General features: G+C 43.9%; 1 protein-coding gene across 1 annotated transcript; it reads right to left on the bottom strand.

Moving 5' to 3' along the window:
- Window positions 1-362: 362 nt before the first annotated feature.
- Window positions 363-26,548, bottom strand: sh3d19 (SH3 domain containing 19). Its single transcript, XM_023979603.3, has 21 exons — window positions 26,286-26,548; window positions 25,964-26,056; window positions 14,588-14,627; window positions 12,476-12,516; window positions 12,068-12,107; window positions 11,508-11,643; window positions 10,959-11,139; window positions 9,631-10,764; window positions 7,443-7,553; window positions 6,841-6,953; window positions 6,043-6,083; window positions 5,684-5,915; window positions 5,005-5,073; window positions 4,641-4,787; window positions 4,008-4,080; window positions 3,445-3,575; window positions 2,951-3,239; window positions 2,257-2,303; window positions 1,853-2,039; window positions 1,312-1,421; window positions 363-1,224 (listed from the first exon to the last, which is right to left on the bottom strand). The coding sequence occupies exons 2-21, from the start codon at window positions 26,031-26,033 to the stop codon at window positions 1,114-1,116; spliced, it is 3,303 nt and encodes a 1,100-aa protein (XP_023835371.1). The 5' UTR covers window positions 26,034-26,056; window positions 26,286-26,548; the 3' UTR covers window positions 363-1,113.
- Window positions 26,549-27,016: the final 468 nt, after the last annotated feature.

Here is a 27,016-nt window from a genome sequence, read left to right on the forward strand (position 1 = left end):
CCGTTTGTTGTAATTCTCCATTTAAGAAAACCCCTTCCTACAATGACACATTCAGGAAGTGTCCATTTATTTGGTGGGGAAACAATGGTGCAAAGCTAAATACAATTTCTACCCACCCTGTTTGGATAATTACCAAAATATATAAATGTTTTAGAAGTTTAAGTGTTCAATACGCTACCATAATTTTACTCACTCAGATCTATGGCTAATTTACGATCTACATTTCCACCCTGTGAGGATTATACACCTAAAAAAAAAACCCGCTGCCTAAGCTTGACCAATGTTTTTCTGAAAGTCAAACCTTGACACTTTCTTCAAAGTTATGAATGACCCTGTTAAGGAGAATTGACTTAATAGAAGTCAACATTTTAAAAATATCTTTATTTCATTAACCAGCTCAGCACAATTAGCCACCAGAAAAGGCTTTTAGGGGGCTACAATCATGCAGTATTGTAAGAACCACAATTCATAGTTTGAGGAAATATTGTACTACAGCTATATTTAGTGTGCAATGGTGTGGTCAACATGTTAAATACTGCATATCTGGATTAGAACAAAGCTGGTAAGGGTTTTGTGGCAGGAACTTCATATGAATGCCTGTTCAATTGAGTTACAGCCAGCCATTCTCAGATGCATCGTCATACAAAGTTATTTCATTACTTTCACAGGTAACACTTTATTTGGATAGTCTGTAGAGCATCTACAGATGGACTATCAGTAACATTTCAACTAGCCCTAACCTTAACCCTTATCCTAACAGACCTTACCGTATCCTTCGCAAACAGTTGCTTATCAGCAGATAGTATGACCACATACAGATGGACTATCAAAATAAAGTGATCCTTTCACATTTATAAATACTATTTTTTTTTAAACAATGTTGCATTCAAAAAGACACCCAATAGTTTTCTGTGGGAGATTGACTGGACAATCCAGTTTTACGCTTCAAAGTAGAGAACTACTGCAGTCCAGTGGGGCAAAAAGGCACTTTGGAATATTCTGTTTCCTATCATCTTTCAGGTTCTCATAGTTCAAAAGACATTACTCGTGATGAAACCACAGACACAAAGTAGTTCCCGTAGTGCCCCAGTGTCTTTGTTAAGGGTAGATTACTCATGCCAGCACTTCCATATAATTTTTAGGCACCAATGCTCGCTTCCCCCTCAACTCTCCCAGGAACCACTCATCGTCAATGGACTCCAAGTTGGTGATGACATCCCCCGCCTATAGCAAGAGAAAGGAAAGTTATACTGGAGGCCTAGTACCTGTAGTATATGACTTGATTGTAACTAATAGAATGTTGACAGATACCTTCAGTGAGAGCTCCTCATCACATTCAGCTGTGAAGTCGAACAGTGCTTTCCCTCTGCTTCCTTCTCCATTAGTCACACACTGCTGTCTGTCCAACACTGGAGAGTTGCCTGGACAGAGACAAAGGGAATCATCAGTACCTTAAATGTCCTACTATGCTGCCCTATGAGTAGGCCAGGAATATCTGTATGTATCAGAGGTGGCTGGTGGGGGGAGCTATAAGAGGATGGGCTCATTTTAAAGACTAATGGAATTAATGGAACGTTATCAGAAACCATATGTTTGACTCTGGTCCATTAGTTCCAATCCAGTCTTTACAATGAGCCCATCCTCCTACAGCTCCTCCCACCAGCCTCTGGTATATAGGCCTATTCAAACTGTGGGTTTTACGTTGAATGTATCAGTAGTTGTTTTTTGTCATGTGTCAATCATCACCCAAATTAAACCAAAAGTATAAAAATAAAAAACTCCTAGATTTATATCAAGCAGATAAATTCACCTCCCACCACAAGATGGTGCCATAAGAATGCACTATTATTACCTGAGCTGGTCTCTACGAAGGCTGTGGGGAAGAATCCTTCTCTACCGTTAAGCCTTCCAGAGCACCACTCGGCATCTACATGCTGTGTGACCAGGATACGGTCTCCCTGTTGGAAGGACAGTTCCTCTTCTGTCTGGCCTACAAAGTCATACAGAGCCACGGCCCACTCCACTCCTGACGAACCAGACTATAGACAGGGATATACATGTTAGTGGACACTCTCATACTCACGGTCTCATACACAAGCTCTAATCATTAATCACTGGATATACACACAGACGTCATTAGGCTTCCCCAGACTACAGCTAAGGCCAAACACCAGACACTGACAAATATACACCTGTATCGTGACGTTMGTTTGTGTTATGTTGTAAAGACTGGTAACAGTACCACATGAACCATACCTGTATGCGTTTGGCAGCCTCTTGGGTCTTGGTTGAAGAAACCATGCCTGAGAAATGCAGTAGCGGTWTTCAGATAGAAAGCATATCGTGTTGACAGTTGCTGAACATAAAACTGAATGGGGAATGAGTGTGTGGGCGTACACTAGTACACTGCTAGAGCCAGTGAGAAGTACATGTAGCACACAGAGTGAGCTGTACWGTATTAATAATAAGGTCTTAGTACAGGGGCTTACACAGAGCTCCTGACTTAACATAAACATGTTGCACAGATTCCATACATTCCGCAGAGGGAAGTATCAGCCTACACATTACGAGAGAGATGGAGGCAGTTCACTGGAGACTAGTTCTAGAGAAACCTTTTGTACTGGTGGACAAACCGCAATAGGGGTACAGGATACGTGACGATACAGCTAAAATCCCCCACGCCAAGAATAAATATTTCACTGTGTTTGTGGCCTGGCCACCTTTGACCTTACACTATGACCTCAGATACAGTATGCCGGAACAACATGAACTTCCGTGGGAAAATTCCAATGTCTCCAATTCTCTGATTTTGTTTACAATGTCAAGATAGGGACACACATCTCAAGCCGATGTTCCTTAATGATTTGAAGGCCCAGTCTGTGTTATGTCATTTAATATACAGTATATTCCATTTCAAGCTAAGAAGTGGGCCTTGAATTAAAAGTCCTACCAGGTAGTGCCATCTTGGTGGGGAATGATTGCTGTCGTTGTGGCGGAGGAGGAAGATCTTCTATGATATCCACAAAGTTGATGGGGAAGATTCCAGTGTGGGCTCCTATCTGTCCCCTCGCCCACTCCTCTTCCATGTACTCCTTTAGCTGAATCACGTCTCCCTCAGAAAAGGTTAGCTCGTCACTCTGCTCACCCTCGAAGTCGAACCGCGCCACACACCTCGGTCCACTGACTGTTGCAGGGGGGGGCCTTGCCTTCTTTGCGTTGGTCGGTGTTGGTGCATTTGACTAAATAGAGAAAAAATCATAATCAAAACACATTAAATAGCTGGACTCATTTGTGTACATCCTATAGACCACTTTATGGGCTGGTTTCTCACACAAAAGACTGAAAATACTATTTATTGAACAGTTTTTCGTCCAGGAGTAGGCTTAATCTGAGTCTTGGAAACCAGCCCTATCTCTATAGCTGAAACATTGACTGAAGTCTTACCATAACTTTGACGTAGTTGACAGGGAAGAAGCCAGAGGAGCCTCTACAGGAGCCGCGGTACCACTCACTGTCCACCTGCTCCACATTGGTCACCACATCCCCCTCCCTCAGACCCAGCTCCCCTGGACCCTCTGAATAGGATACAACACATGTCAATCAAATCCCACTGCTGACACCAACTGACAACACAAACTCTAGCATGAACTCTACTTTGCGGATATCAATTGCTGAGGGAAACACAGAACTAAGCAATAAAAACATGCCAGACATATTGCAAATGATTGGAGGTGATTCAAACCTGTAAACCCTTTTTTTGTGAGACTCTTCTAGATTCTAAAAGTTACTTTACTTGGCGTGGATATGTTTGGGGGAACTCAAAACAGCTGTAAAAGCATGCCAGCCATATTGGAATTTATTTGACATGATTAAAATCTAATAAATGGCTTAAAATATTGCAAGGTGTACAGTCCAATAGCCGATGTGTTTGTTACTATAGGACATAGGAGACGTGTTAGGTTGTGTGTTGTGGTGGTCAGCGTGCCAGTGTAGGTACTGTTCCGTACCTGGGGTGAAGTCATGGAGGACCTGCACCTGCAGACCACTGCTGCCTCTACGAGACCCAACTGTGCTGACACCCTGTAAGAGAAAACACATCCAGGTATATGTGGAATTTACAGAAACATGTACAAAATAGGGATTTAGAGACTAAACTAAAAAAATACTCCAAGTTCACAATGAAAGTTCCTATGTGGCTACAAAGAAATAAAAACCAATTGGTGCTAGATATACTAAACATAGGCTAGCCAAACAAAATACGGGCTAGCCAAACAAAATAAGGGGTGGCCAAACAAAATAAGGGGTAGCCAAACAAAATAAGGGGTAGCCAAACAAAATACGGGGTAGCCAAACAAAATAAGGGGTAGCCAAACAAAATAAGGGGTAGCCAAACAAAATAAGGGGTAGCCAAACAAAATAAGGGGTAGCCAAACAAAATAAGGGGTGGCCAAACAAAATAGAGGTTAGCCAAACAAAGTAAGGGGTGGCCAAACAAAATAAGGGGTAGCCAAACAAAATAAGGGGTAGCCAAACAAAATAGGGGGTAGCCAAACAAAATAGGGGGTAGCCAAGTTGCCTGGAAAGTAAGAGGGCAGACATGTTTTGATTGACAGCTCATTGTAAATGGTTGAAGACATTACTTGTGACAGAGCTGCTTTAGTTGGGGCACTGGAGAGAGGAGTGATGACTTTCATGTGAGACTTCTGGACTCGGCCCCGGATGTCTCCCACTTGACATTCAAAGGTCTTGTGGTCGAGCTGCTCCATCAGCAGCAGCAACTCATTTTTCTGTGGGAGAAAATCAAGAAGCATTTGATATTCATTTCTACTAAATTGTCTTTTCCTTAAAGAAAAAAATTATTACAAAACAGTAAGGTGAAATAAGTAAATCCATAAAACTAGTGATCAAATCATGTTTAAATACATTAGTCATTAACATTTTCTCATATCATGTTCTTGTTGTTGCTAGAAGCAAAACCTCCAAAACATGCAGACAGTGATTTACCTGGAATGAGAGTTCCCCTGTGTCTCTCCCACAGTAGTCAAACTCTGCTATCCCGTGGGGAAGTCCAAGCTAGACAAACACACATGACAAAGAAAACATTCAGAAAACATACACAGGCTTATTACTCTGTGACACTTGCCACAACTATAGTACACAACAGTTCCACTGAAATACACCATGGATCTGCCTTGGGGGCGGCAGAGCAGGCTGTCTCGGGGGCAGCAGGGGCAGAGCAGGCTGCCTTGGGGGTAGCAGGGGCAGAGCAGGCTGCCTTGGGGGCAGCAACAGAGCAGAGCAGGCTGCCTTGGGGGCAGCAACAGAGCAGAGCAGGCTGCCTTGGGGCAGCAACAGAGCAGAGCAGGCTGTCTCGGGGGCAGCAGGGGCAGAGCAGGCTGCCTTGGGGCAGCAACAGAGCAGAGCAGGCTGCCTTGGGGGCAGCAACAGACAGAGCAGGCTGCCTTGGGGCAGCAACAGAGCAGAGAGCTGTCTCGGGGGCAGCAGGGGCAGAGCAGGCTGCCTTGGGGGTAGCAGGGGCAGAGCAGGCTGTCTCGGGGGCAGCAGGGGCAGAGCAGGCTGCCTTGGGGGCAGCAACAGAGCAGAGCAGGCTGCCTTGGGGCAGCAACAGAGCAGGCTGCCTTGGGGGCTGCAGCAGAGCGGGGTGGGAACTCTAAGCTCTCACCGTGTATTGGTTGTAGAGACGGTGGCCAGGGTTGGGCCTGGGGGGAAGCACAGGTCCCTTCTTCTTGGGCTTCTGAGCCTGGGGCTGCCTGGGTGATGGAGCTGCTGATGACGCTGGTGCTCTACGGGTGGAGAGGGATTGACGTGGACCATTTATCCGGGGCGGGGGTGGCCTTCCTGGGCCTACTTTTGCTGGAGGTGGGCGAGGAGGGAGGACCTTAGCTCCACCAGGCCTGAAAGAGATCAACAGTAGTATGAAGTTAATTAAAGCCATGTGTCTAGGACTGTATCTAATATGTTATCAATGGATCTTTACCCCTCTCTATCCCCTTAAATGACCCACGATGTGATGTTACTGACCGAGGAGGGAGGCCCGGTATGGGCTCAGAACCAAAGGACTCCTACAGTTCAAATCAACAGAAAAAATGTTGTTACTATTATGTTCAAAGAAGCCAGTCTAGAAACAGATGTGAATTGATGACAACCAGGGTACTTCTCTAATCTCTCCCAGATCACATTTAACACCACATGGGATTGAATGACCTCCCCTGAACAAAACAGACTTACTACGCCTACTACCATTGCAGCGCTCAGCAACTAGGGCAACCATAGCAACCAAGTGAATGACTGCTCAATGTGCCCTTCCTTAGCCACTGCTAACAGCTAGCTGTACAGTACTAGTCAGTCATTGTTTACACTACACTGGCCCCTTTGTGTGGTCTGCGGTTGAGAACCACAGGTGGAGGTGAATGTTGGCGGTGGCCAGGTAAAAGGCTGGTTTGTCAGGCTAGTTTAGCACTGCTTCTGACAGGGCTGGTTTTCAAGCCACCATGAATGAACTGACACAAGATAATCGTGAGTGACGCTGAAGAAAAATACAAAGTAGCACTTTGACTTGTCTTTTTATGTCCTTTTAGCTAAGCCTTCTTGCTGCACAAAAGCCCGGTTATGTCATAGCCAAGCCGGGCCGGGAGCTATTGACTGGCTCTGGCTTCCCCAGAGAGAGTGCAGTATTATGGTGGTGTGGAGGAAGAACTATGTCAGTAATCTCTTGTATTTCCTGTTTTCTAGTAGTAGAAGAGAAGCTAGGTAGCCGACTGTAGATCAATAGTGCTTCTGTTGGAGAAGTATATGGGGAAGGAAGGTGGTAACACTTACCTGGAAGGGGAAGCGGGTTGAGATGCTTTGTTTACGGGTCACGGGGGACGGCAGTGACCCTACAGGCTTCTGTGCAGGGAGAGGAGGAGGGTTGTCCAAAGTCCCATCGAACACTGAGAGAGAAAACAGTCAACGTTTTAGACTGGACACACTGTACTGTAAACTGTACAGTCAACTCTTAATCCATGCAAAGGTTTGGGATCATTGTAATGTTGCACTAATTCAATGGCTTGGTGTTGCCATGAATGAACGCTCTGAGATGGAACATGCACATACTCAAACTACGTGTCGAAGTAAATAAAGTATTGAAATTCGGATTAACTGACTCACTTATCAGGAGTCGACTGTACACACTCACTAAGACACCAAAGCACAGACACACACTTTCAAACATACACACCTACAGTTTGTTAAAGAAAATGGCTCGTCAGCAAAAAAAAATCAACAGCATCTAATCCATCATTTGGTTATGTCAAAACGTTTTATTTTGGGTAGACCCAGATGCAGATCAGAGTGCCTTTATGTAAGGTCATACATGTGTGGATCTGGAGCATGCCACATAACTCACTACTCAGAGAGTAGAGCAGGTGGACTAGACTCACGTTTTCCTTTACTGGGCACTCTAATGGTGGTGGGTCTTCTGGTTACACTCTGTCTGCTGAAGGAGCCGCCGCCGCCCACAACACTACGCACAGGGTTCACCGGGATACAGCCTGGAGAGAGACAGAGACAGAGACGGCCAGTGTTGTCTCATCAATATTTGTCAACATATAGGTCCTGCATTAGGACTATATGACAAATTCTAAGCAATGTTTAAAACCTTTAATGCCAATCTGGACCCTCTCTTTCTAAAATTATCCGCCGTAATTGTTGCAACCCATATTACTAGCCTGTTCAACCTCTCTTTCGTATCGTCTGAGATCCCTAAAGATTGAAAAGCTGTCGCGGTCATCCCCCTCTTCAAAGGGGGAAACACTCTAGACCCAAACTGTTATAGACCTATATCCATCCTGCCCTGCTTTTCTAAGGTCTTCGAAAGCCAAGTTAACAAACAGATCACCGACCATTTCGAATCTCACCGTACCTTCTCTGCTATGCAATCTGGTTTCCGAGCTGGTCATGGGTGCACCTCAGCCACGCTCAAGGTCCTAAACGATATCATAACTGCCATCGATAAAAGGCAGTACTGTGCAGCCGTCTTCATCGACCAGGCCAAGGCTTTCGACTCTGTCAATCACCGCATTCTTATCGGCAGACTCAATAGCCTTGGTTTCTCAAATGACTGCCTCGCCTGGTTCACCAACTACTTCTCAGATAGAGTTCAGTGTGTCAAATCGGAGGGCCTGTTGTCCGGACCTCTGGCAGTCTCTATGGGGGTGCCACAGGGTTCAATTCTTGGGCCGACTCTTTTCTTTGTATATATATCAATGATGTCGCTCTTGCTGCTGGTGATTCTCTGATCCACCTCTACGCAGATGACACCATTCTGTATACTTCTGACCCTTCTTTGGACACTGTGTTAACAAACCTCCAGACGAGCTTCAATGCCATACAACACTCCTTCCGTGGCCTCCAACTGCTCTTAAATGCTAGTAAAACGAAATGCATGCTTTTCAACCGATCGCTGCCCGCACCTGCCCGCCCGACTAGCTTCGCTACTCTGGACGGTTCTGACTTACAATATGTGGACAACTACAAATACCTAGGTGTCTGGCTAGACTGTAAACTCTCCTTCCAGACTCACATTAAGCATCTCCAATCCAAAATTAAATCTAGAATGGGCTTCCTACTTCGGAACAAAGCATCCTTCACTCATGCTGCCAAACATACCCTCGTAAAACTGACTATCCTACCGATCCTTGACTTCGGCGATGTCATTTACAAAATAGTCTCCAACACTCTACGCAGCAAATTAGATGTAGTCAATCACAGTGCCATCCGTTTTGTCACCAAAGCCCCATATGCTACCCACCACTGCGACCTGGATGCTCTCGTTGGCTGGCCCTCGCTTCATATTCGTCGCCAAACCCACTGGCTCCAGGTCATCTATAAGTCTTTGCTAGGTAAAGCCCCACCTTATCTCAGCTCACTGGTCACCATAGCAACACCTACCCGTAGCACTCGCTCTAGCAGGTATATTTCACTGGTCACCCCCAAAGCCAACTCCTACTTTGGCCACCTTTCCTTCCAGTTCTCTGCTGCCAATGACTGGAACGAATTGCAAAAATCACTGAAGCTGGAGTCTTATATCTCCCTCACTAACTTTAAGCATCAGCTGTCAGAGCAGCTTACCGATCGCTGCAGCTGTACACAGCCCATCTGTAAATAGCCCACCCAACTACCTCATCTCCATATTGTTATTTATTTTTGCACCCCAGTATCTCTACTTGCACATCATCATCTGCACATCTATCACTCCAGTGTTAATGCTACATTTTAATTATTTTGCCACTATGCCCTATTTATTGCCTTACCTCCCTAACCTTACTACATTTGCACACACTGTATATAGATTTTTCTATTGTGTTATTGACTGTACGTTTATCCCATGTGTAACTCTGTGTTGTTTGTGTCGCACTGCTTCGCTTTATCTTGGCCAGGTCGCAGTTGTAATGGTTAAATAAAGGTGAAATAAAAAAATAAAAACTGCAGGCTAGTGACGTTTTTTGTAAAGTAGTGTCGATAAAGAGGTTATAAATTAGCTTATATGTGTTTTAACTATACTTAGAACACTTATACTACTAAGTTAACCAATTAAGTCAGTGGTGAAATGCATGCTGCTGTACTTACTCATGGGGTTGTCCATGTATTCATTCACTGCCTCTGTGGTGGTGATGGAGGCCGAGTTGTGGTTGTTGAGGTTGAGGCCCAGCGGCTCCTTGCGAGGCTTCTCTGGAGAGATAGGAGGTACCAACCTGGGTTCATCCTCCTCTTGCGGGAAGAGGTTCTTGGCTCTGGCCGCTATGGAGAGCTGCGACCGGGAAAGGATGGCTGTCTTGGTGGGGGGTGGAGCCTCTGGTTCCTTGGGTTCTGGGACTATACTGGGTTCTCTGTGGAGCACGGGTCTGGGTGCTGGGGTTGGGATGGAAGGAATAAAGGGAGTAGAGAAAATGGAGATCGCCCCCTGGTAATTATTGTCATTACTGGGCTTCTTGATTGAGGGCTTGGGGGCAAGGGCTGGGGCTGGTTTGGCTGAAATCACAGGGGGTTTGAGGTGCACGTTCCTGGGTAGAGGCTCTGGTTGTTTGAACTCTGGTTCCCCATCGCCCTCCTGGCTCTCAAAAGCCTGGATCCGGGCCCGGATGTTACGTTGGCTGTGAAGGGCGGCCATGTCACCGTCCTCGTCACCTTCCTCGCTTTGGTCGCTCCCGTCAGTTGGCGTCTGATTGTCACTAGCGTCACTAGTGTTCTGGTCGCATTGGTCCTCGGAACAAAACACATCTAATAGCTCCTGTAGGTACTTCCCCGAGGGAGGAGCCTCGACTGCTGTGTCATCTACAGAGCTGGAACCACTGTCACTGAGCCTGACCAGAGTCTGAACTTTGACCTCCTCTGTGATTGTCTGTTTGCAGGATTTGGAACGAGGAAGCGGGATGGGACGTTCAGTGGCTACTGGGACTGTTGAGGAGGGGACTGTAGGTTCTAAGAACGTAGTGATAGTGCTGGGTTCGGAAGGTTTTATTGGCCCATCCCATTTTACAGAAACAGATGGAGAGAGAGACTGGGTGTTTGGGATTGCACAGCTGGAATCTGTTGGGCTGGGTTGGGCTGCGGCTGACTTGGGGTCAGTTTGGTTCTTAGTGTTAGTGGCTGTGGCGTCTACTTGGATAAGACCAGAATCAGATACAGCTGTTGCAGTGGTAGAGTCACTTTGTAAAGGCTTGGGTAAGTATGGCCTTGGTGGCTTTTTTGGCTTTATTTTCACTGAGAAGGAAAAGATTATAAACAATACACTTAGCCTATACTCACACCACACACCACAAATGAAAACGTGGACTAAAAACTGACGTTACATTGTTTTAGTCGTGGTAATACAAGGATATGATATTTGCCAACTATAGAGTTTTCGTGACGTTGTCAGCTAACCCATCTGTAATCATCACTCTCATAAGGCTCACCTGTAGATTGTCTCTTCGCGATTGGCTGTGAGGGTGCAGTGCATTCTGGGCCAGCGGCGGTGTCGTCCTCCACAGGGTCGGTCTGCGTGGCGATGGCCGTGGATCTCCGGGGGGCGGCGGTCGGCGTGACAACGGTCTCCTGGGTCTTCTCCTTAATCACCTGGTCATAAGATGGCGGTGGCTAAAACACGAGAGAGAAGGTACACACGATCACACACACGTTGACCAAGCAAATGTGTAGCGGTGTGATTATTATAACTTGTATTCTACATGCAAGCTTGCTACCGTCCTACATTGACGTCCTATAGTAGTACAACATGCTGAAACGGCCGTGCTTGTTTCACTGCTAAATTATATGTTTTCTTTGAAAGTAGTTCATCATCTCAAACATTACACTGAAAACTGTGAAAGACACAGGAACATGGTAAGGTGGATCAAACAAAATCCAAGTTCAAATCCATGCAGAACACACCCAAACTGAACAGGCCAAGAACACACACCCTGCTGTCTCCCCTAGTATTAGAGGCTGATGTTAGTAATAAACCGTACCTGGGTATCTGATTGGATGCACCCTCCCCAGATGGGCTGTGAGGGAGGCGGGGCTGCCGTAAATCCCCCAGAAGGCCCTGGGTACCAGCCGTTGGCAGCGAGCGGCTCGGCTGATAGGATGGTGATCTCTGGACGTCTGAAAGACAAACAAGTCCATTACGCACAATACAGTAGACTACCTCAACCAAACGTGACATGCAACAGACTGTTGACACTTGTCTTATGTTGACAGAAAGCCTTATGTAGCCATCATTTGTCATAAATCATTATATAGCTTTTTTAACACCATATGTGGCCATCATTTTGTTTTTGTTAATATGCTATTTTATAGACCATATTCCTTTCTTTAATGGTTATTGACCAGTTGAGTCGAGGACTGTAAGTCAACATTAATATCAGTACGTTTTAAATGAAAAATGTGTATTGCACTGTAGAGCACAAGTTCTTTGCCATGGTGCACTTTACCTTGAAGCATTTGGTGTTTGATTTTTGGAATAATGAGGGTAGAACTGTATTCAATCAGACTATGAAGTATTTTGAAACTCCTCTGTTTACTTTACCTTCTGTCTCTGGTCTGTTCACTTTGGGTGCTGGTTCTCGCTGTGAGAGAAAATTATATGAAATTAATCTCTTTCAATCTGATATGTAATGAATTGAAAGAGACATTAAAAAAACACTTGGGGGATTCAATCATGTACAATAGCTATATACCAGAGGAGGCTGGTGGGAGGAGCTATAGGAGGACGGGCTCATTGGAATGGAATATATGGAGCAGAGTCAAACACATCAATGTATGGAAACCACGTTTGACTCCGTTCCATTCATTCTAGCAATTACAATGAGCCCATCCTCCTATAGTTCCTCCCACCAGCCTCCTCTGCTATAGACAGACTTTAATCATGCAAGATACAATATAAAACTATGAGAATATACCAAATAATGGACAAACTCAACAATGAGAAACTCACTACGCTTGATGGCAGCTCGTATTGAGGACAGAGGTCCTTGGCTGGAAGAGAGAAGAGTTACCAGTTTGACTGGAAAATAAGATTTCTTACATTTATACAACCTGTGAAAGCAAAGTATAATGCTGGCAAGAGTCAGACTCCACCGGATTACTACACTGGACAGACAGTGCTAATTATCCACAAGCCAACCAGCCACCTTTATAGGCTTGAACCAGGACAGAGGAATTCTCAACAAAAATAAATGACAATCTCAGCAAATAATCCTGACATTTGAAAACATTTCACTGTCATCCATAGGTATCCTAGACTTCATTATATGATCAAGTAAAAGAGATAATATATACCCCTTTACCTCTAAAAGACCTGAATAAGTGCAGAGTAACACCAAAGGATGATAACAACAGTGTTGATAGTTGCATCAAACCTCTTTAGCTGCAGTGGTCCTCTCTGCACTGCAGTTGCCACTGTGACGGCCACATCCTCTATCCCACTCTATCGTCAACTCCAATCCACACAACACAGCTACCGCTGCATACTGCAACCAAAAGAAGAGCCTACCTCCGGAACATGCGCCTGTTATACGCCAGTAATCAGAGTGAGAATGGGACAAGTACCAGAGACGCAGGCACAAGAAAGAGGACAATCATTAAATAGCAAGCCCTTTGAAGAGTTCAACCCCGCTTGCAACTTTCCACAATCCCTCTCCAGAAAACCCTTAAAACGCAGCAGGACGCAGATCCAATCCACTGAATATCCTTAGGCATCGTCCATCTGTTACTGTAACAATGACTCAGAAATAGCCCAAGTCTGACACCTCCTCCTCTGGCCACCACACCAAGCCCGGGGGGTGTCCAAAAGTGCACTTCTGCAATATAACGACCCCTCTTGCTGATCTGTATTCCCAGGTCTGATCTGACTTCCTGACTAGTGTAGTGTTGGAGCTGACACCGCACCCCTCCCAGGCTGTGCCAGAATATGTTCCCAGAAGGGCCAACTACACAGTCTCAACGGAACGGGGTCATGTTCATTAGGGCACACAATGGAATATGTTTTAAAACATTTTTGCAACTGAAAACAAAAATGTCTTATTGGACAATTCCAGGTGGTCGCTCCAGGTTTCTGTTTGCGTATGGTGCTTAATGAACAGGATCCAGACCAGACCCCCATAGGCCCAGCACCTTCAACACATCCTGCTCATTAACTGAACTGGAGATGATGTAAACCATCTGGAGAGGAAGACAGCAACACGCCCCCCTGCCTCTCCCACCACAGCACTAYGTGGATAATTAGGACGATTAGYTAAGMCCATAAACAAATAGAACAAYAGGGAGGTTAAACGTCCAATAGTTGATCAACAAAAAAAAGGTTTGTATTGGAACACGTTGACGTTTGCTGTACTTTAACAKAGGAGGCTGGTGGGAGGAGCTATAGRAGGACRGGCTCATTGKAATGGCTGGAATGGAATAAATTGACGTATCAAACACATCAAACATCTGGAAACTATGTTTCACTTCGTTCTATTTATTCCATTCCAGCAGTTACAATGAGCCCTTCCTCCTATAGCTCCTCCCACCAGCCTCCTTCTGTGTCAATACCCWGGATTGGAAGACATTGAAAAGGTGCTGAGTTTTAATGAGTTATCTAGGTAGGGTATACCATGTTGTGAAAGAAAGGTTACAGGGTTGGAGTCAGTTTACTGAATTGAAATGGAATTGACCCTAACCCTGGACGGTAACCAACTTGGCTCTGGGGGCGTCAACAACTGAGTCAGTGTGGTTTTGTCCCCCATTCAAAAAGCTCTGACCTTCGGACACAGTGGACACAGTGTCCAACCGTCCGTCAAAGAGGATGGATCAGCACATTGTTTGCTACCCTGCACCATTCACAACTCTCCCTCAGCAGCGCTGCCTGTTAAAGAGACAGTGTTCTGGCCACTGCAGYCCTGACAGAGCCGTGGAGCAACAGAGGTGGCTAGGGAGAGCTGGAACAACCCAGTGTTTATACTGGACCACGCAACATTATCACAATATTAACACGTTTCCTTCTCTGTATTGAGAAAGATAGACATATTGAAAATGCCACATTTGTAATTCAATGATATGGATAACTTACCTGGAATGAAAAGCCTCAGACTTATTCCTCTCTGTTCGATCTGAAAAGAAAAGTAACCAGCGTTTCCTTTTTAACGGTCACATTTGAAAGATCAATTTCTAACTAAGAAAATACCCTCATTTTGTACACAAACAAAGCAAGCTGCAGGTACAACGACACAGGACAAGTGAACAAAATAACTATGGACTTTGCATACCTTCTTGCCGTTCATCAAAACTAATAACTTGATCAACCAGTTACAAAGAATGACATTGACATGCAAATATCAAAAGCATTTAAAACAAAAAAAACATTTCTAAACACAAATAATTGTTTTGTTAATGCTCTCATCTTTATTTCATCAAGCCAGACATTATATCTGAACCATGATCTGTATAGCTACAATCTCAAAGAAAATCATATGTAAATAGGGGACCATGAGCAATATGTATGGAAAGAATGACTCTCCCTCATTTTAAAATGAGCTCTCCCTCATTCACACTTTCAATGGCTTATTCTGGACGCCTGACATTTCAGGGTCACGTCTACATGGGATACAGCTTTTATCAAACTGACGTTAAAAGTGGAATTGTTTTGCATTTTAGCTAACCCTAACCCTTTCCCAACCTTAACCTAGTTCCCCTAACCTACTACGTTAATTTCCTAACCTGCTGCGCAGGTTCTCCTAAACCTGCTATGAAAAATAAATGTTGACAAAAGCTGTATCCCTTCTAGACAAACCACATTTCAGATGGAGCGAGCATTCACCCAGGACATGCTGTACAGGTGTCATAAATGTGTCAAGTCTTATTTCCATATATGAAATCTTCGCAAAAGATACTGAACAGATATCATTCCAAAGTTATGTCATCAGCTTTAAGATATGATGGACTGGCTAGTGGTTAGTGGTCCACAGAGCACAGCAGCTAAGCAAACATTTACATTCATTTGACTATACTAGAGTATATGAGTGTATGAAGCGTTTGTGCCATAGGGACTAAAATAAATCAGACAAGTAGGTCATATGAGGTTATTAGGATCCCTTTGTGTTAAAAATCATGCATTAAGCCATCTTAATATTTTGATGCTCATTTTTGTTAGCATCCTGCTAAAGACCTGACGCCATCGCCTCATTCTCTTACAACCAGTATAATACTGTTACAATGTCGAACACCACACTTGCCATCTGCCATATGCTACTGCCTCAAACGTATGTTACGGACTCTACCGAAAGCTACTTTGATGAAAAATGTCTTTCTATGCCTGTGCAATGTGGTTGTCCCACCTAGCTATCTGAAGATGAGTGCACTAACTGTAAGTCACTCTGGAAAGGGGTGTCTGCTAAACGACTCAAATGTAAAGGTAACATTTTTACCTCTCTATGAAACAAAAAAGGAAGTAACAGTTTGTTAGTGAATCAAATCCTCAGAGACATTTTCACACATTTCTTTGCACGTTGGTCTGTGAGAGATTGTTTACCTGCATCAGTTACAGTGACAAAGACAGAATGGAGAGAGGTTTTCCAAGAGGAAATCGTTTGACATTTACATACCGGTAGATACAATGCCATACACACACTGGTCAAAGGCAAGTGCAATGGAACAATGAATAGGATTCAATATCTAGTGGATTTTCAATATTCAACATGCGCTTCATTTACAAGTTACCGAGCTGTCAGTTGGAATACAGTGCAATCCCTGCTGAAAGTATTGTCTATAACCTACTGTGAATTGTACTGACAACATAATCTCACAGCGAAACATAGCAACAAGAGCTTCTCCTACCTGTTAACGTTTTAAACACATTTCACAAATGTCCCCCAAAATGGTGTGTATTATTTCCTTCAAGTCCCTCCCTACTTTTCCATGCTGTGTGTTACTGTGTAAAGAAACAAACTCCATGACTACGAACGACAACAGAGAAAGGGAGGGGTCTCTCTCTCTCCCTACGGGCTGGTGTGTTGACTTGGCCAATGTGATCAAATGGAATGTGGCCATTCAGGAAGTACCACTCTACTGTCACTCTCCTGCTCTACTGAAAAAGGTCGATGGAACACTACAAAAAAAATGACCCTCTGCTCTGATCTTAAAAGGCACAGTTCACACAAAATACAAATATGCCAGGATTTCTTCTGGCCTTGCTTGTTACCAACTGAACTAGGTCATTTATGTTATTATAGGGGTTGTTCTGGGTTTGTTCCAGCCCAACACCTGTGTTTATCTAACAGAATAAAATCAACATGTTGTCTTCCTGTGTCAGAGAGAGCACAATACTGTGTATCTTTCTGTCCATCTTCCCTATTGGCAGGGTGTTAATGGTGGGCACACCCATTCTGACGCTACATCTCTGTTGGCCAGATCCTTGTATTTCCCTATTGTAGCACCACTCCCTGCTCTGGAAACATGCATAGCTCTATTATTTGGTCATCGGTCTACGTTAGTGTTAGGAAGTAGGCTACATATTAAAGACCTTGGCATACTGTGGGACTATGTTTTGCTGGATTAGAAGGTGGAGTCAACTGTTCCTCTATTCCAATCCATCATAGATAGTACATCCGGACATAGCGCCACATCATTTTCGTAATTTAGCAGACATTCTTATCCAAAGCGACTTACGGCAGTGAGTACATACTTTTTCGTACTGTTCCGCCCGTGGGAGTCGAACCCACAACCCTGGTGTTGCAAGCGCCATTCTCTACCAACTGAGCCATAAAATATCCTCTTTCCTAGAAGTCACTCAGCAGGTCGTGCGACCATTATGAACCACACTTTTAGATAAGATATAGCTGTAGAAACCAGGCATAAAAGCACTCCATCAATATAAGTACTTTCATCAGATACTTATTATTGCTGGCTTAGTGAAGAGGCTCAACCCTCTTTCTATGAGTGGTGGGAGAGAGACATTTGCCAGGTCATGGACTCCTCCCTCGGAGGGCTTTTATGGAGTGCTTCCAATAGTAAATATCCCATGACAGGTTATGGACAAAGACACAATAAATGAATAAATAAAAGTATAAGATTAGATTAATAGCCTATTGAATATGAAATAAATATCATTAACACCAAAAAGAAGCAACAAAATAAGAGAGGATGCAAAACAACTGTCTGTATCTCATTAAAGAGAAAAGAAACAGAGATATGGTTTTAAAGCTGATTTGCTTGCTAAAAGACCAGCTACAATAATAACCATTGAAGAGAACCCATACAGAAACACCACAAAATGACTCACTATGACACATGCTAACATCACTCAGAACTGGGGCAGCCCTCTGTACAGAACGATTGGTAAGAGGGAGTGTACAAAAAAAGCCTCTCCCTTAATATACAAGCTAGGCATATTAGCTTAACCACCTAACTGAGGAACTCAATGTAACCTTGCTCAATACCCTAGATGCAGTTGCACCCCTAAAAACGAAAAACATTTGTCATAAGAAACTAGCTCCCTGGTATACAGAAAATACCCGGGCTCTGAAGCCAGCTTCCAGGAAATTGGAACGGAAATGGCGCCACACCAAACTGGAAGTCTTCCGACTAGCTTGGAAAGACGGTACCGTGCAGTATCGAAGAGCCCTCACTGCTGCTCGATCATCCTATTTTTCCAACCTAATTGAGGAAAATAAGAACAATCCAAAATGTATTTTTGATACTGTCGCAAAGCTAACTAAAAAGCAGCATTCCCTAAGAGAGGATAGCTTTCACTTTAGCAGTAATAAATTCATGAACTTCTTTGAGGAAAAGATCATGATCATTAAAAAGCAAATTATGGACTCCTCTTTAAATCTGCGTATTCCTACAAAGCTCAGTTGTCCTGAGTCTGCACAACTCTGCCAGGACCTAGGATCAAGGGAGATACTCAAGTGTTTTAGTACTATATCTCTTGACACAATGATGACAATAATAATGGCCTCTAAACCTTCAAGCTGCATACTGGACCCTATTCCAACTAAACTACTGAAAGAGCTGCTTCCTGTGCTTGGTCCTCCTATGTTGAACATAATAAATGGCTCTCTATCCAACGGATGTGTACCAAAATCACTAAATGTGGCAGTAATAAAGCCTCTCTTGAAAAAGCCAAACCTTGACCCAGAAAATATAAAAAACTATCAGCCTATATCGAATCTCCCATTCCTCTCAATTTTTTTGAAAAGCTGTTGCTTAGCAACTCACTGCCTTCCTGAAGACTAACAATGTATACGAAATGCTTCAGTCTGGTTTTAGACCCCATCATAGCACTGAGACTGCACTTGTGAAGGTGGTAAATTACCTTTTAATGGCGTCAGACCGAGGCTCTGCATCTGTCCTCGTGCTCCTAGACCTTAGTGCTGCTTTTGATACCATCGATCACTACATTCTTTTGGAGAGATTGGAAACCCAAATTGGTCTACACGGACAAGTTCTGGGCTGGTTTAGATCTTATCTGCCGGAAAGATATCAGTTTGTCTCTGTGAATGGTTTGTCCTCTGACAAATCAACTGTACATTTTGGTGTTCCTCAAGGTTCCGTTATTAGGACCACTATTGTTTTCACTATATATTTTACCTCTTGGGGATGTCATTCGAAAACATAATGTTAACTTTCACTGCTATGCGGATGACACACAGCTGTACATTTCAATGAAACATGGTGAATCCCCAAAATTGCCCTTGCTAGAAGCCTGTGTTTCAGACATAAGGAAGTGGATGGCTGCAAACGTTTTACTTTTAAACTCGGACAAAACAGAAATGCTTGTTCTAGGTCTCAAGAAACAAAGAGATCTTCTGTTGAATCTGAAAATTAATCTTGATGGTTGTACAGTCGTCTCAAATAAAACTGAAGGACCTCGGCATTACTCTGGACCCTGATCTCTCTTTTGAATGACATATCAAGATTGTTTCAAGGACAGCTTTTTTTTCCATCTGCGTAACATTGCAAAAATCAGAAATGTTCTGTCCAAAAATTGATGCAGAAAAATGTATCCATGCTTTTGTTACTTCTAGGTTAGACTACTGCAATGCTCTACTTTCCAGCTACCCGGATAAAGCACTAAATAAACTTCAGTTAGTGCTAAGTACGGCTGCTAGAATCCTGACCAGAACCCCAAAAATGTATCATATTACTCCAGTGCTAGCCTCCCTACACTGGCTTCTTGTTAAGGCAAGGGCTGATTTCAAGGTTTTACTGCTAACCTACAAAGCATTACATGGGCTTGCTCCGACCTATCTTTCCGATTTGGTCCTGCTGTACATACCTACACGTACGCTACGGTCACAAGACGCAGGCCTCCTAATTGTCCCTAGAATTTCTAAGCAAACAGCTGGAGGCAGGGCTTTCTCCTATAGAGCTCCATTTTTATGGAATGGTCTGCCTACCCATGTGAGAGACGCAGACTCGGCTTCAACCTTTAAGTCTTTATTGAAGACTCATCTCTTCAGTAGGTCCTATGATTGAGTGTAGTCTGGCCCAGGAGTGTGAAGGTGAACGGAAAGACACTGGAGCAACGATCCGCCCTTGCTGTCTCTGCCTAGCCGATTCCCCTCTCTCCACTGGGATTCTCTGCCTCTAACCCTATTACAGGGGCAGAGTCACTGGCTTACTGGTGCTCTTCCATGCCGTCCCTAGGAGATGTGCGTCACTTGAGTGGGTTGAGTCACTGATGTGGTCTTCCTGTCTGGGTTGGCGCCCCCCCTTGGGTTGTGCCGTGGGCGAGATCTTTGTGGGCTATATTCGGCCTTATCTCAGGATGGTAAGTTGGTGGTTGAAGATATCCCTCTAGTGGTGTGGGGGCTGTGCTTTGGCAAAGTGGGTGAGGTTATATCCTGCCTGTTTGGCCCTGTCCGGGGGTATCATCGGATGGGGCCACAGTGTCTCCTGACCCCTCCTGTCTCAGCCTCCAGTATTTATGCTGCAGTAGTTTGTGTCGGGGGGCTCGGGTCAGTCTGTTATATCTGGAGTATTTCTTCTGTCTTATCCGGTGTCCTGTGTGAATTTAAGTATGCTCTCTCTCTAATTCTCTCTTTCTCTCTCGGAGGACCTGAGCCCTAGGACCATGCCTCAGGACTACCTGGCATGATGACTCCTTGTTGTCCCCAGTCCACCTGGCCGTGCTGTTGCTCCAGTTTCAACTGTTCTACCTGCGGCTATGGAACCCTGACCTGTTCACTGTGATTACTATTATTTGATTATGCTGGTCATTTATCCAGCAGCATACCACCCTGCATACCACTGCTGGCTTGCTTCTGAAGCTAAGCAGGGTTGGTCCTGGTCAGTCCCTGGATGGGAGACCAGGTGCTGCTGGAAGTGGTGTTGGAGGGCCAGTAGGAGGCACTCTTTCCTCTGGTCTAAACAAAGATCCCAATGCCCCAGGGCAGTGATTGGGGACACTGCTCTGTGTAGGGTGCTGTCTTTCGGATGGGACGTTAAACAGGTGTCCTGACTCTCTGAGGTCATTAAAGATCCCATGGCACTTATCGTAAGAGTAGGGGTGTTAACCCCGGTGTCCTGGCTAAATTCCCAATCTGGCCCTCAACCATCACGGTCACCTAATAATCCCCAGTTTACAATTGGCTCATTCATCCCCCTCCTCTCCCCTGTAACTATTCCCCAGGTTGTTGCTGCAAATGAGAATGTGTTCTCAGTCAACTTACCTGGTAAAATAATGGTAAAAAAAAAATATATAATAATTTATGAACATTTGAACATCTTGGCCATGTTCTGTTATAATCTCCACCTGGCACACCCAGAAGAGGACTGGCCACCCCTCATAGCCTGGTTTCTTCCTAGGTTTTGGCCTTTCTAGATTTGATTTGATTTAGGCTCAGGACTTCAAACCAACCAGAGAGGTCAGAAGTAAGGTTACATCCCATGGAGGGTGGTGCTAGGCTATGAAGGCACAGCTGTGTGGAGACAGGGGGCTAGTTCCCATCCCTAGTCAGTCCATAAAGAAGCATCTTCCTCTATATCCCGAYCCCGGTAACATGGCATGTTCAGGGAACGTGATCTCTCATATTCTGGGTTTATTTATACAGCGCAGGAATCTCTGCTTCTTCCCAAAACCCCAGAAGACTTCCAGGGGTTTTCATATCCTTGTATCCTACTTCCCACACAGGCAGAACAGACACTGATGTCATCATAGGGTAGAATCAAAGTCTTCCCTATACTTTCTCAAAGGGAGTGTTTCAAATGATTTAGGGTGGGCTGGGGGTTAATGGCTGGGTAAGTGGGTTGGTGGGTGAACGCAACAGCTGCACATTAACTGTGTCCAATCCAGAGCCATTGTGGGTCAGTTTTGAGAGATGTTCTGTAGGAAGTCAAACCCATGGACCAGACAGGTCAGTTGGACTAGCCAGTAGAAATAAGGAACCAAGTCAATATTGTGTGTCAATTATTGAACATAATTTTATTAAGTTAATCAATGAAACTATCTGGCATAAATACATTTTTTTAAATTGTATTCATTTAGCAGACGCTCTCATGCAGAGCGAATTACAGTAGTGAGTGCATACACTTTCATCCTTGTTGTTTTGCACTGAGCACAGCACAACCCTCCCCCCCATGTGAAACACTATGAAGACAGGTCAGTTGGACTAGCCAGTAGAAATATATTGTGTCAATTACTGAACATCAATTTATCAGTATTATCGTTAATCAATGATAAACTATCTGCCAGAAAGAGTGAAGCATTCTGGGTGATATTGAAATACCAGCTTTTGTGCACTGCACATCTATTTTCTCTGTTGAGGTACTACAGTACATTAATATGTACATCTCATTTGCTACAAGGGAAACAGGCTCTGCATTAATATTTGAGAGCCTTTTCATCACACAAAAGAAAATAGTTATTTCACAGCTGTCATTACGCTGCCTCCATGTGGAGTCAAATTGATAAGTAATGAATTTGTCGACGTCGAGTGGGGAAGCTAATATTTTACAACGGGACAAAGATGGGACGAGTCAATTAAAATCTAATATGCCTTTTTGGAAATAGACAGTTTAATTGCAAAAATACTAATGATGGTTGGATTTGTATTAAGAGATAAGCCTCAGCTAAGGGAGACACGATTCTTCAAAGGAAGACAAAATATGAATTCCTCCTTCTCCATACTCCTACAGCCACCCGAGGGTGAGAGAGACACAGAGAGAGAGAGATGAGGGGGTCTAAGTTTAACATATATATATATATATATATATATATATATATATATATATATAGGTTAAACTTTGGCCAATTGAAAATGCCGATGAAGAACAGTATGCACAAAGCAATCATCAATGATAACATATGGCATCATACGGTGCACGGCATATGAGTCATATGAGATAATGTATATTACTCTTAAAAAGTGACAAGCATATACTGTATACTGAAGCCTTAATAGGCTAATCTCAGCTTGTGACAGAAATAACTTCATATGATATAGCCTAGCTAGCCTACACACATGTGCAGTAGAGTTGGCAGTTGGCACCATTATCAAGTTACAAGACAACAGTTCCTGTTTGCCTGTTCAATCACTCTCTACACAGTCAACCCACCTGCCCATAGGATCAGCCTGATCTCCCCGTACAGACAGCTGCAGTTAACCCAGGCCTGAACTAACACACTGGGCATGGAGGCTTGTGTTGGGTGGGGTGGGGTGTGTCTTTACTGGGAAGTCAGGTGTTTGCTCAACAGGTGTTGCTGCTTAATTCTTCCCTAACTACACTAGGAAGGTCTAACCATTCTATGGGTCCAAACACATTGTTAGATTGTAAATTGCTCGGCATAGAACCATGTTTAGAACCAGAATTCAAAGGCGAGGGAAAGTTCAATATACCAACAGCCATTGAAATGTAAAATAGTAAAACAAACGCAATGACTAAATTCAAATCAAACTTTATTTGCCACATGCGCCAAATACAACAAGTGTAGACTTTACCGTGAAATGCTTACTTACACGCCCTTAACCAACAGTGCAGTTCAAGAAGAAGAAAATATTTACCAAGTAGGCTAACACAATAAGAATAACGAGGCTATATACAGGGGGCACCGGTACCAAGTCAGTGTGCAGGGGTACAGGCTAGTTGAGGTAATCTGTACATGTAGGTGGGGGCGAAGTGACCATGCATAGGTAACAAACAAACAGCGAGTAGCAGCAGTGTAGGGGGGGGTCAATGTAAATTGTCTGGTGGTGATTTTTATGAATTGTTCAGCAGCCTAATGGCTTGGGGGTAGAGGCTGTTGAGGAGCCTTTTGGTACTAGACTTGGCGTTCCGGGACCGCTTGCCGTGCGGTAGCAGAGGAAACAGTCTATAACTTGGGTGACTGGAGTCTCTGACAATATTATGGGCTTTCCTCTGACACCACCTATTATATAGGTCATGGATGGCAGGAAGCTTGGCCCCAGTGATGTACTGGGCCGTTCGCACTACCCTCTGTAGCGCTTACGGTCAGATGCCAAGCAGTTGCCATACCAGGTGGTGATGCAACCGGTCAGGATGGTTCCGATGGTGCAGCTGTAGAACCTTGAGAATCTGGGGACCCATGCCAAATCTTTTCAGTCTCCTGAGGGGGGAAAGGTTTTGTCGTGCCCTCTTCACGACTGTCTTGGTATGTTTGGACTATGATAGTTCGTTAATGATGTGGACACCAAGGAACTTGAAACTCTCAACCCACTCCACTACAGCCCCGTCAATGTTAATGGGGGCCTGTACGGTCCGCCTTTTCCTGTAGTCCACGATCAGCTCCTTTCTCTTGCTCACATTGAGGGAGAGGTTGTTGTCCTGGCACCACACTGACAGTTCTCTGACCTCATCCCTATAGGCCGCCTCATTGTTATCAGTGATTAGGCCTACCAATGTTGTGTCATCAACGAACTTAATGATGGTGTTGGAGTCGTGTTTGGCCACGCAGTTGTGGGTGAACAGGGAATACAGGAGGGGACTAAGTACACACCCCTGAGGGGCCCCAGTGTTAAGGATCAGCCTTGGCAGACGTGTTGTTGCCTATTCTTACCACATGGGGGGCAGCCCGTCAGGAAGTCCAGGATAAAGCCTACATACATGTATTCATTTACAACCCTTTCTCTTGATATACATGAAGATTGTGTGGCATAAAATATATGAATATGAACACATTTTAGAAGTGATTTCATCAGGAAATAAAACGACAAAAGCAAAAATATACAGAGCCAAAATGAACAGGATCAACCTGTCTGCCAAGTGCCAGTGGTTTTCCAGATGCATTTCCAGCAACACAGTTAGCACCAAATGACACAGCTTGGCTGGCATGAGATGAGGAATATTTTAAGTGTCGGGACATGTACAATTTGTTGTGTCATCCTTCCTGTCTGGCTGACAGAGTTTCAGGGTTTTCCAGACCATTTCCTTATGGTTGTAGCACTGTTTACTGACTGCTGTATCTGATACACACAGGTAGTTGCTACCAGCTGCTGTATAAAAGTATACTTTTACTGAATGACACAGTGAGAGCATTGTGTCAACCATAGCAGCTGGATACTGTACTGGTACAGAACAGAACTAGGGATTATTTCTATATAGCACTAGAAACTGATTTGGAGTTACTAGAAGGCATGAGAGAAGTGAGATGGAGCAAGGGTTTTCAAACTTTGGGTTTGCGTACTATTATTATAATTTCTTTATATAGAAACTTCTTGAATTTTTTTTATGTGAACAATTATTATTTTAGGAAAATCGCTAGCTGCAACAGAATACAATCGTTGATACCATTGTATGTCTCTGCATCAAGTATGAAGGAAGTTAAAGGTAGTTTTACGAGCCAATGCTAACTAGTGTTAGCGCAATGACTGGAAGTCTACAAGAACAGTTAGCATGCTAGCTGTTCTTGTTGATTGGACTCGACCATCTGAAGTAGTAATTTCAGATGGAAAAATAGTTTCAGTGTCAACTTAAACGATCAAAACCAGATAGAAAGCAGGCAGAAAATATATTTTACTATTTATATTTTTGAATAATATCATATTTGAGAACTAACAATCAAATAGAAGCTAGACAGTCAGGGAGAATATCATATTTTAACAACTGGGCATTCAGGTTACATGCCCATTGATTTTGTTATAACGTTTGAGCAGAGGAACACAGCATTAGCCATGGCAAAATGCATAGAATTGCTGGAAATTAGCTTCAAAACTGCAACAAAAAATATCTCAGCTCAATGGAATGGAACAATTTGTAGAATTGCATAACATTTGCTTCACAACAATAAGTTATATGAATGACATTGTATCATTTCCTACACACTTCACCATATGTTTCATGATGGAACACTGTTCCAAGTTGTCATGTTCATTGGTTAAAAGGTAAAAGTCCACGTTTTGAAATTATATTACCCCAAAGTGTCAAACACATGTAGCCTACTTCAGGAGACGCTGTATCAAAATTACAAGAGATTGACAAGTGGACATACCTGTTACTTGATTTCGGTTCCGTATATCCCTCAACTGCTCCTCCTCCTCTTCTCTTCTGGCTTCAGCCATCGGAGATGAGAACACTGCGGCGCCTGGTAATTTCCGGCAAATTAGAACCGTGTCATTAAAAAAAGTATTGACTGAGGTGGGAAATTAATTTGCCTTGTAAACAGTCTCGGCTGGTGCGTAAAGTGGGGTCTTTTCGAGTTGAGAAAACCCGAAGTAGACCTACGCCGGCCACAGAGTATAACTTTCTACAACTGTGTTTGTGTTAATGTAATTTTGTAGAATAGGAGGGGTAGTTAGGCTATAGCTCCCTACCTTGTCCGCACCGACGGTAGCCCGAGCCGAATGTCAACAACAGGAACTGAATTGTCTGGCAAAAGCGGTATCACAAATGGAGATAGTGCCCCGGGATTGAGAACAACTGAGTGGAGATGACAGACCGCAACAAAAGTTTCTCTCCTCACCACAGTGTCTGAGTAAAACCACTGCGACCCGAACAAATAATTGTAGCCTAACGGAGTGAGTGGTCACAGTGTTCTCTTGTGCGTATTTGGGAAGCTGTTATCCATAAAACATTTTTAAAAACAACACCCAAAGCACCGCTATTTGCCCATAAATACTCAGACAGACGCCCATAGTGATGATGCTAGTTCACCTGTCATTCAATACATGTTACGGCTTGTAGAGACAGGCAGAAGCTGTTTTTTGTTGTTGAATCACATACAAATTAAAAGGCAGCCTACTACTTTACATATTAGCCTACGAACTGTGTTGAGTTGTGTAAAAACAAATGTTGTAGTTATTTAAGCTAGTAGTAATGATTAGGTATACAAAAGTATATTTCCCCTTCAAGGTAATCTGATTTCCATACTGTACGAACTCTTCCCTCCCACCCTGTTGCACTACCAGTGTGTGACTTGCACCTGACTCGGGTGAAGACAAGACAGTCTCCCACCTCGTCTCCTTGGGGCATGGTAGTTCCACAGGTATTATCTTGTTAGACAAAGAACAGTTAGCCAGTAAAGACCACTCATTTACAGCAGAAT

The sequence above is a fragment of the Salvelinus sp. IW2-2015 genome, linkage group LG34, assembly GCF_002910315.2.
Source record: "Salvelinus sp. IW2-2015 linkage group LG34, ASM291031v2, whole genome shotgun sequence".
NCBI lineage: Eukaryota > Metazoa > Chordata > Actinopteri > Salmoniformes > Salmonidae > Salvelinus > Salvelinus sp. IW2-2015.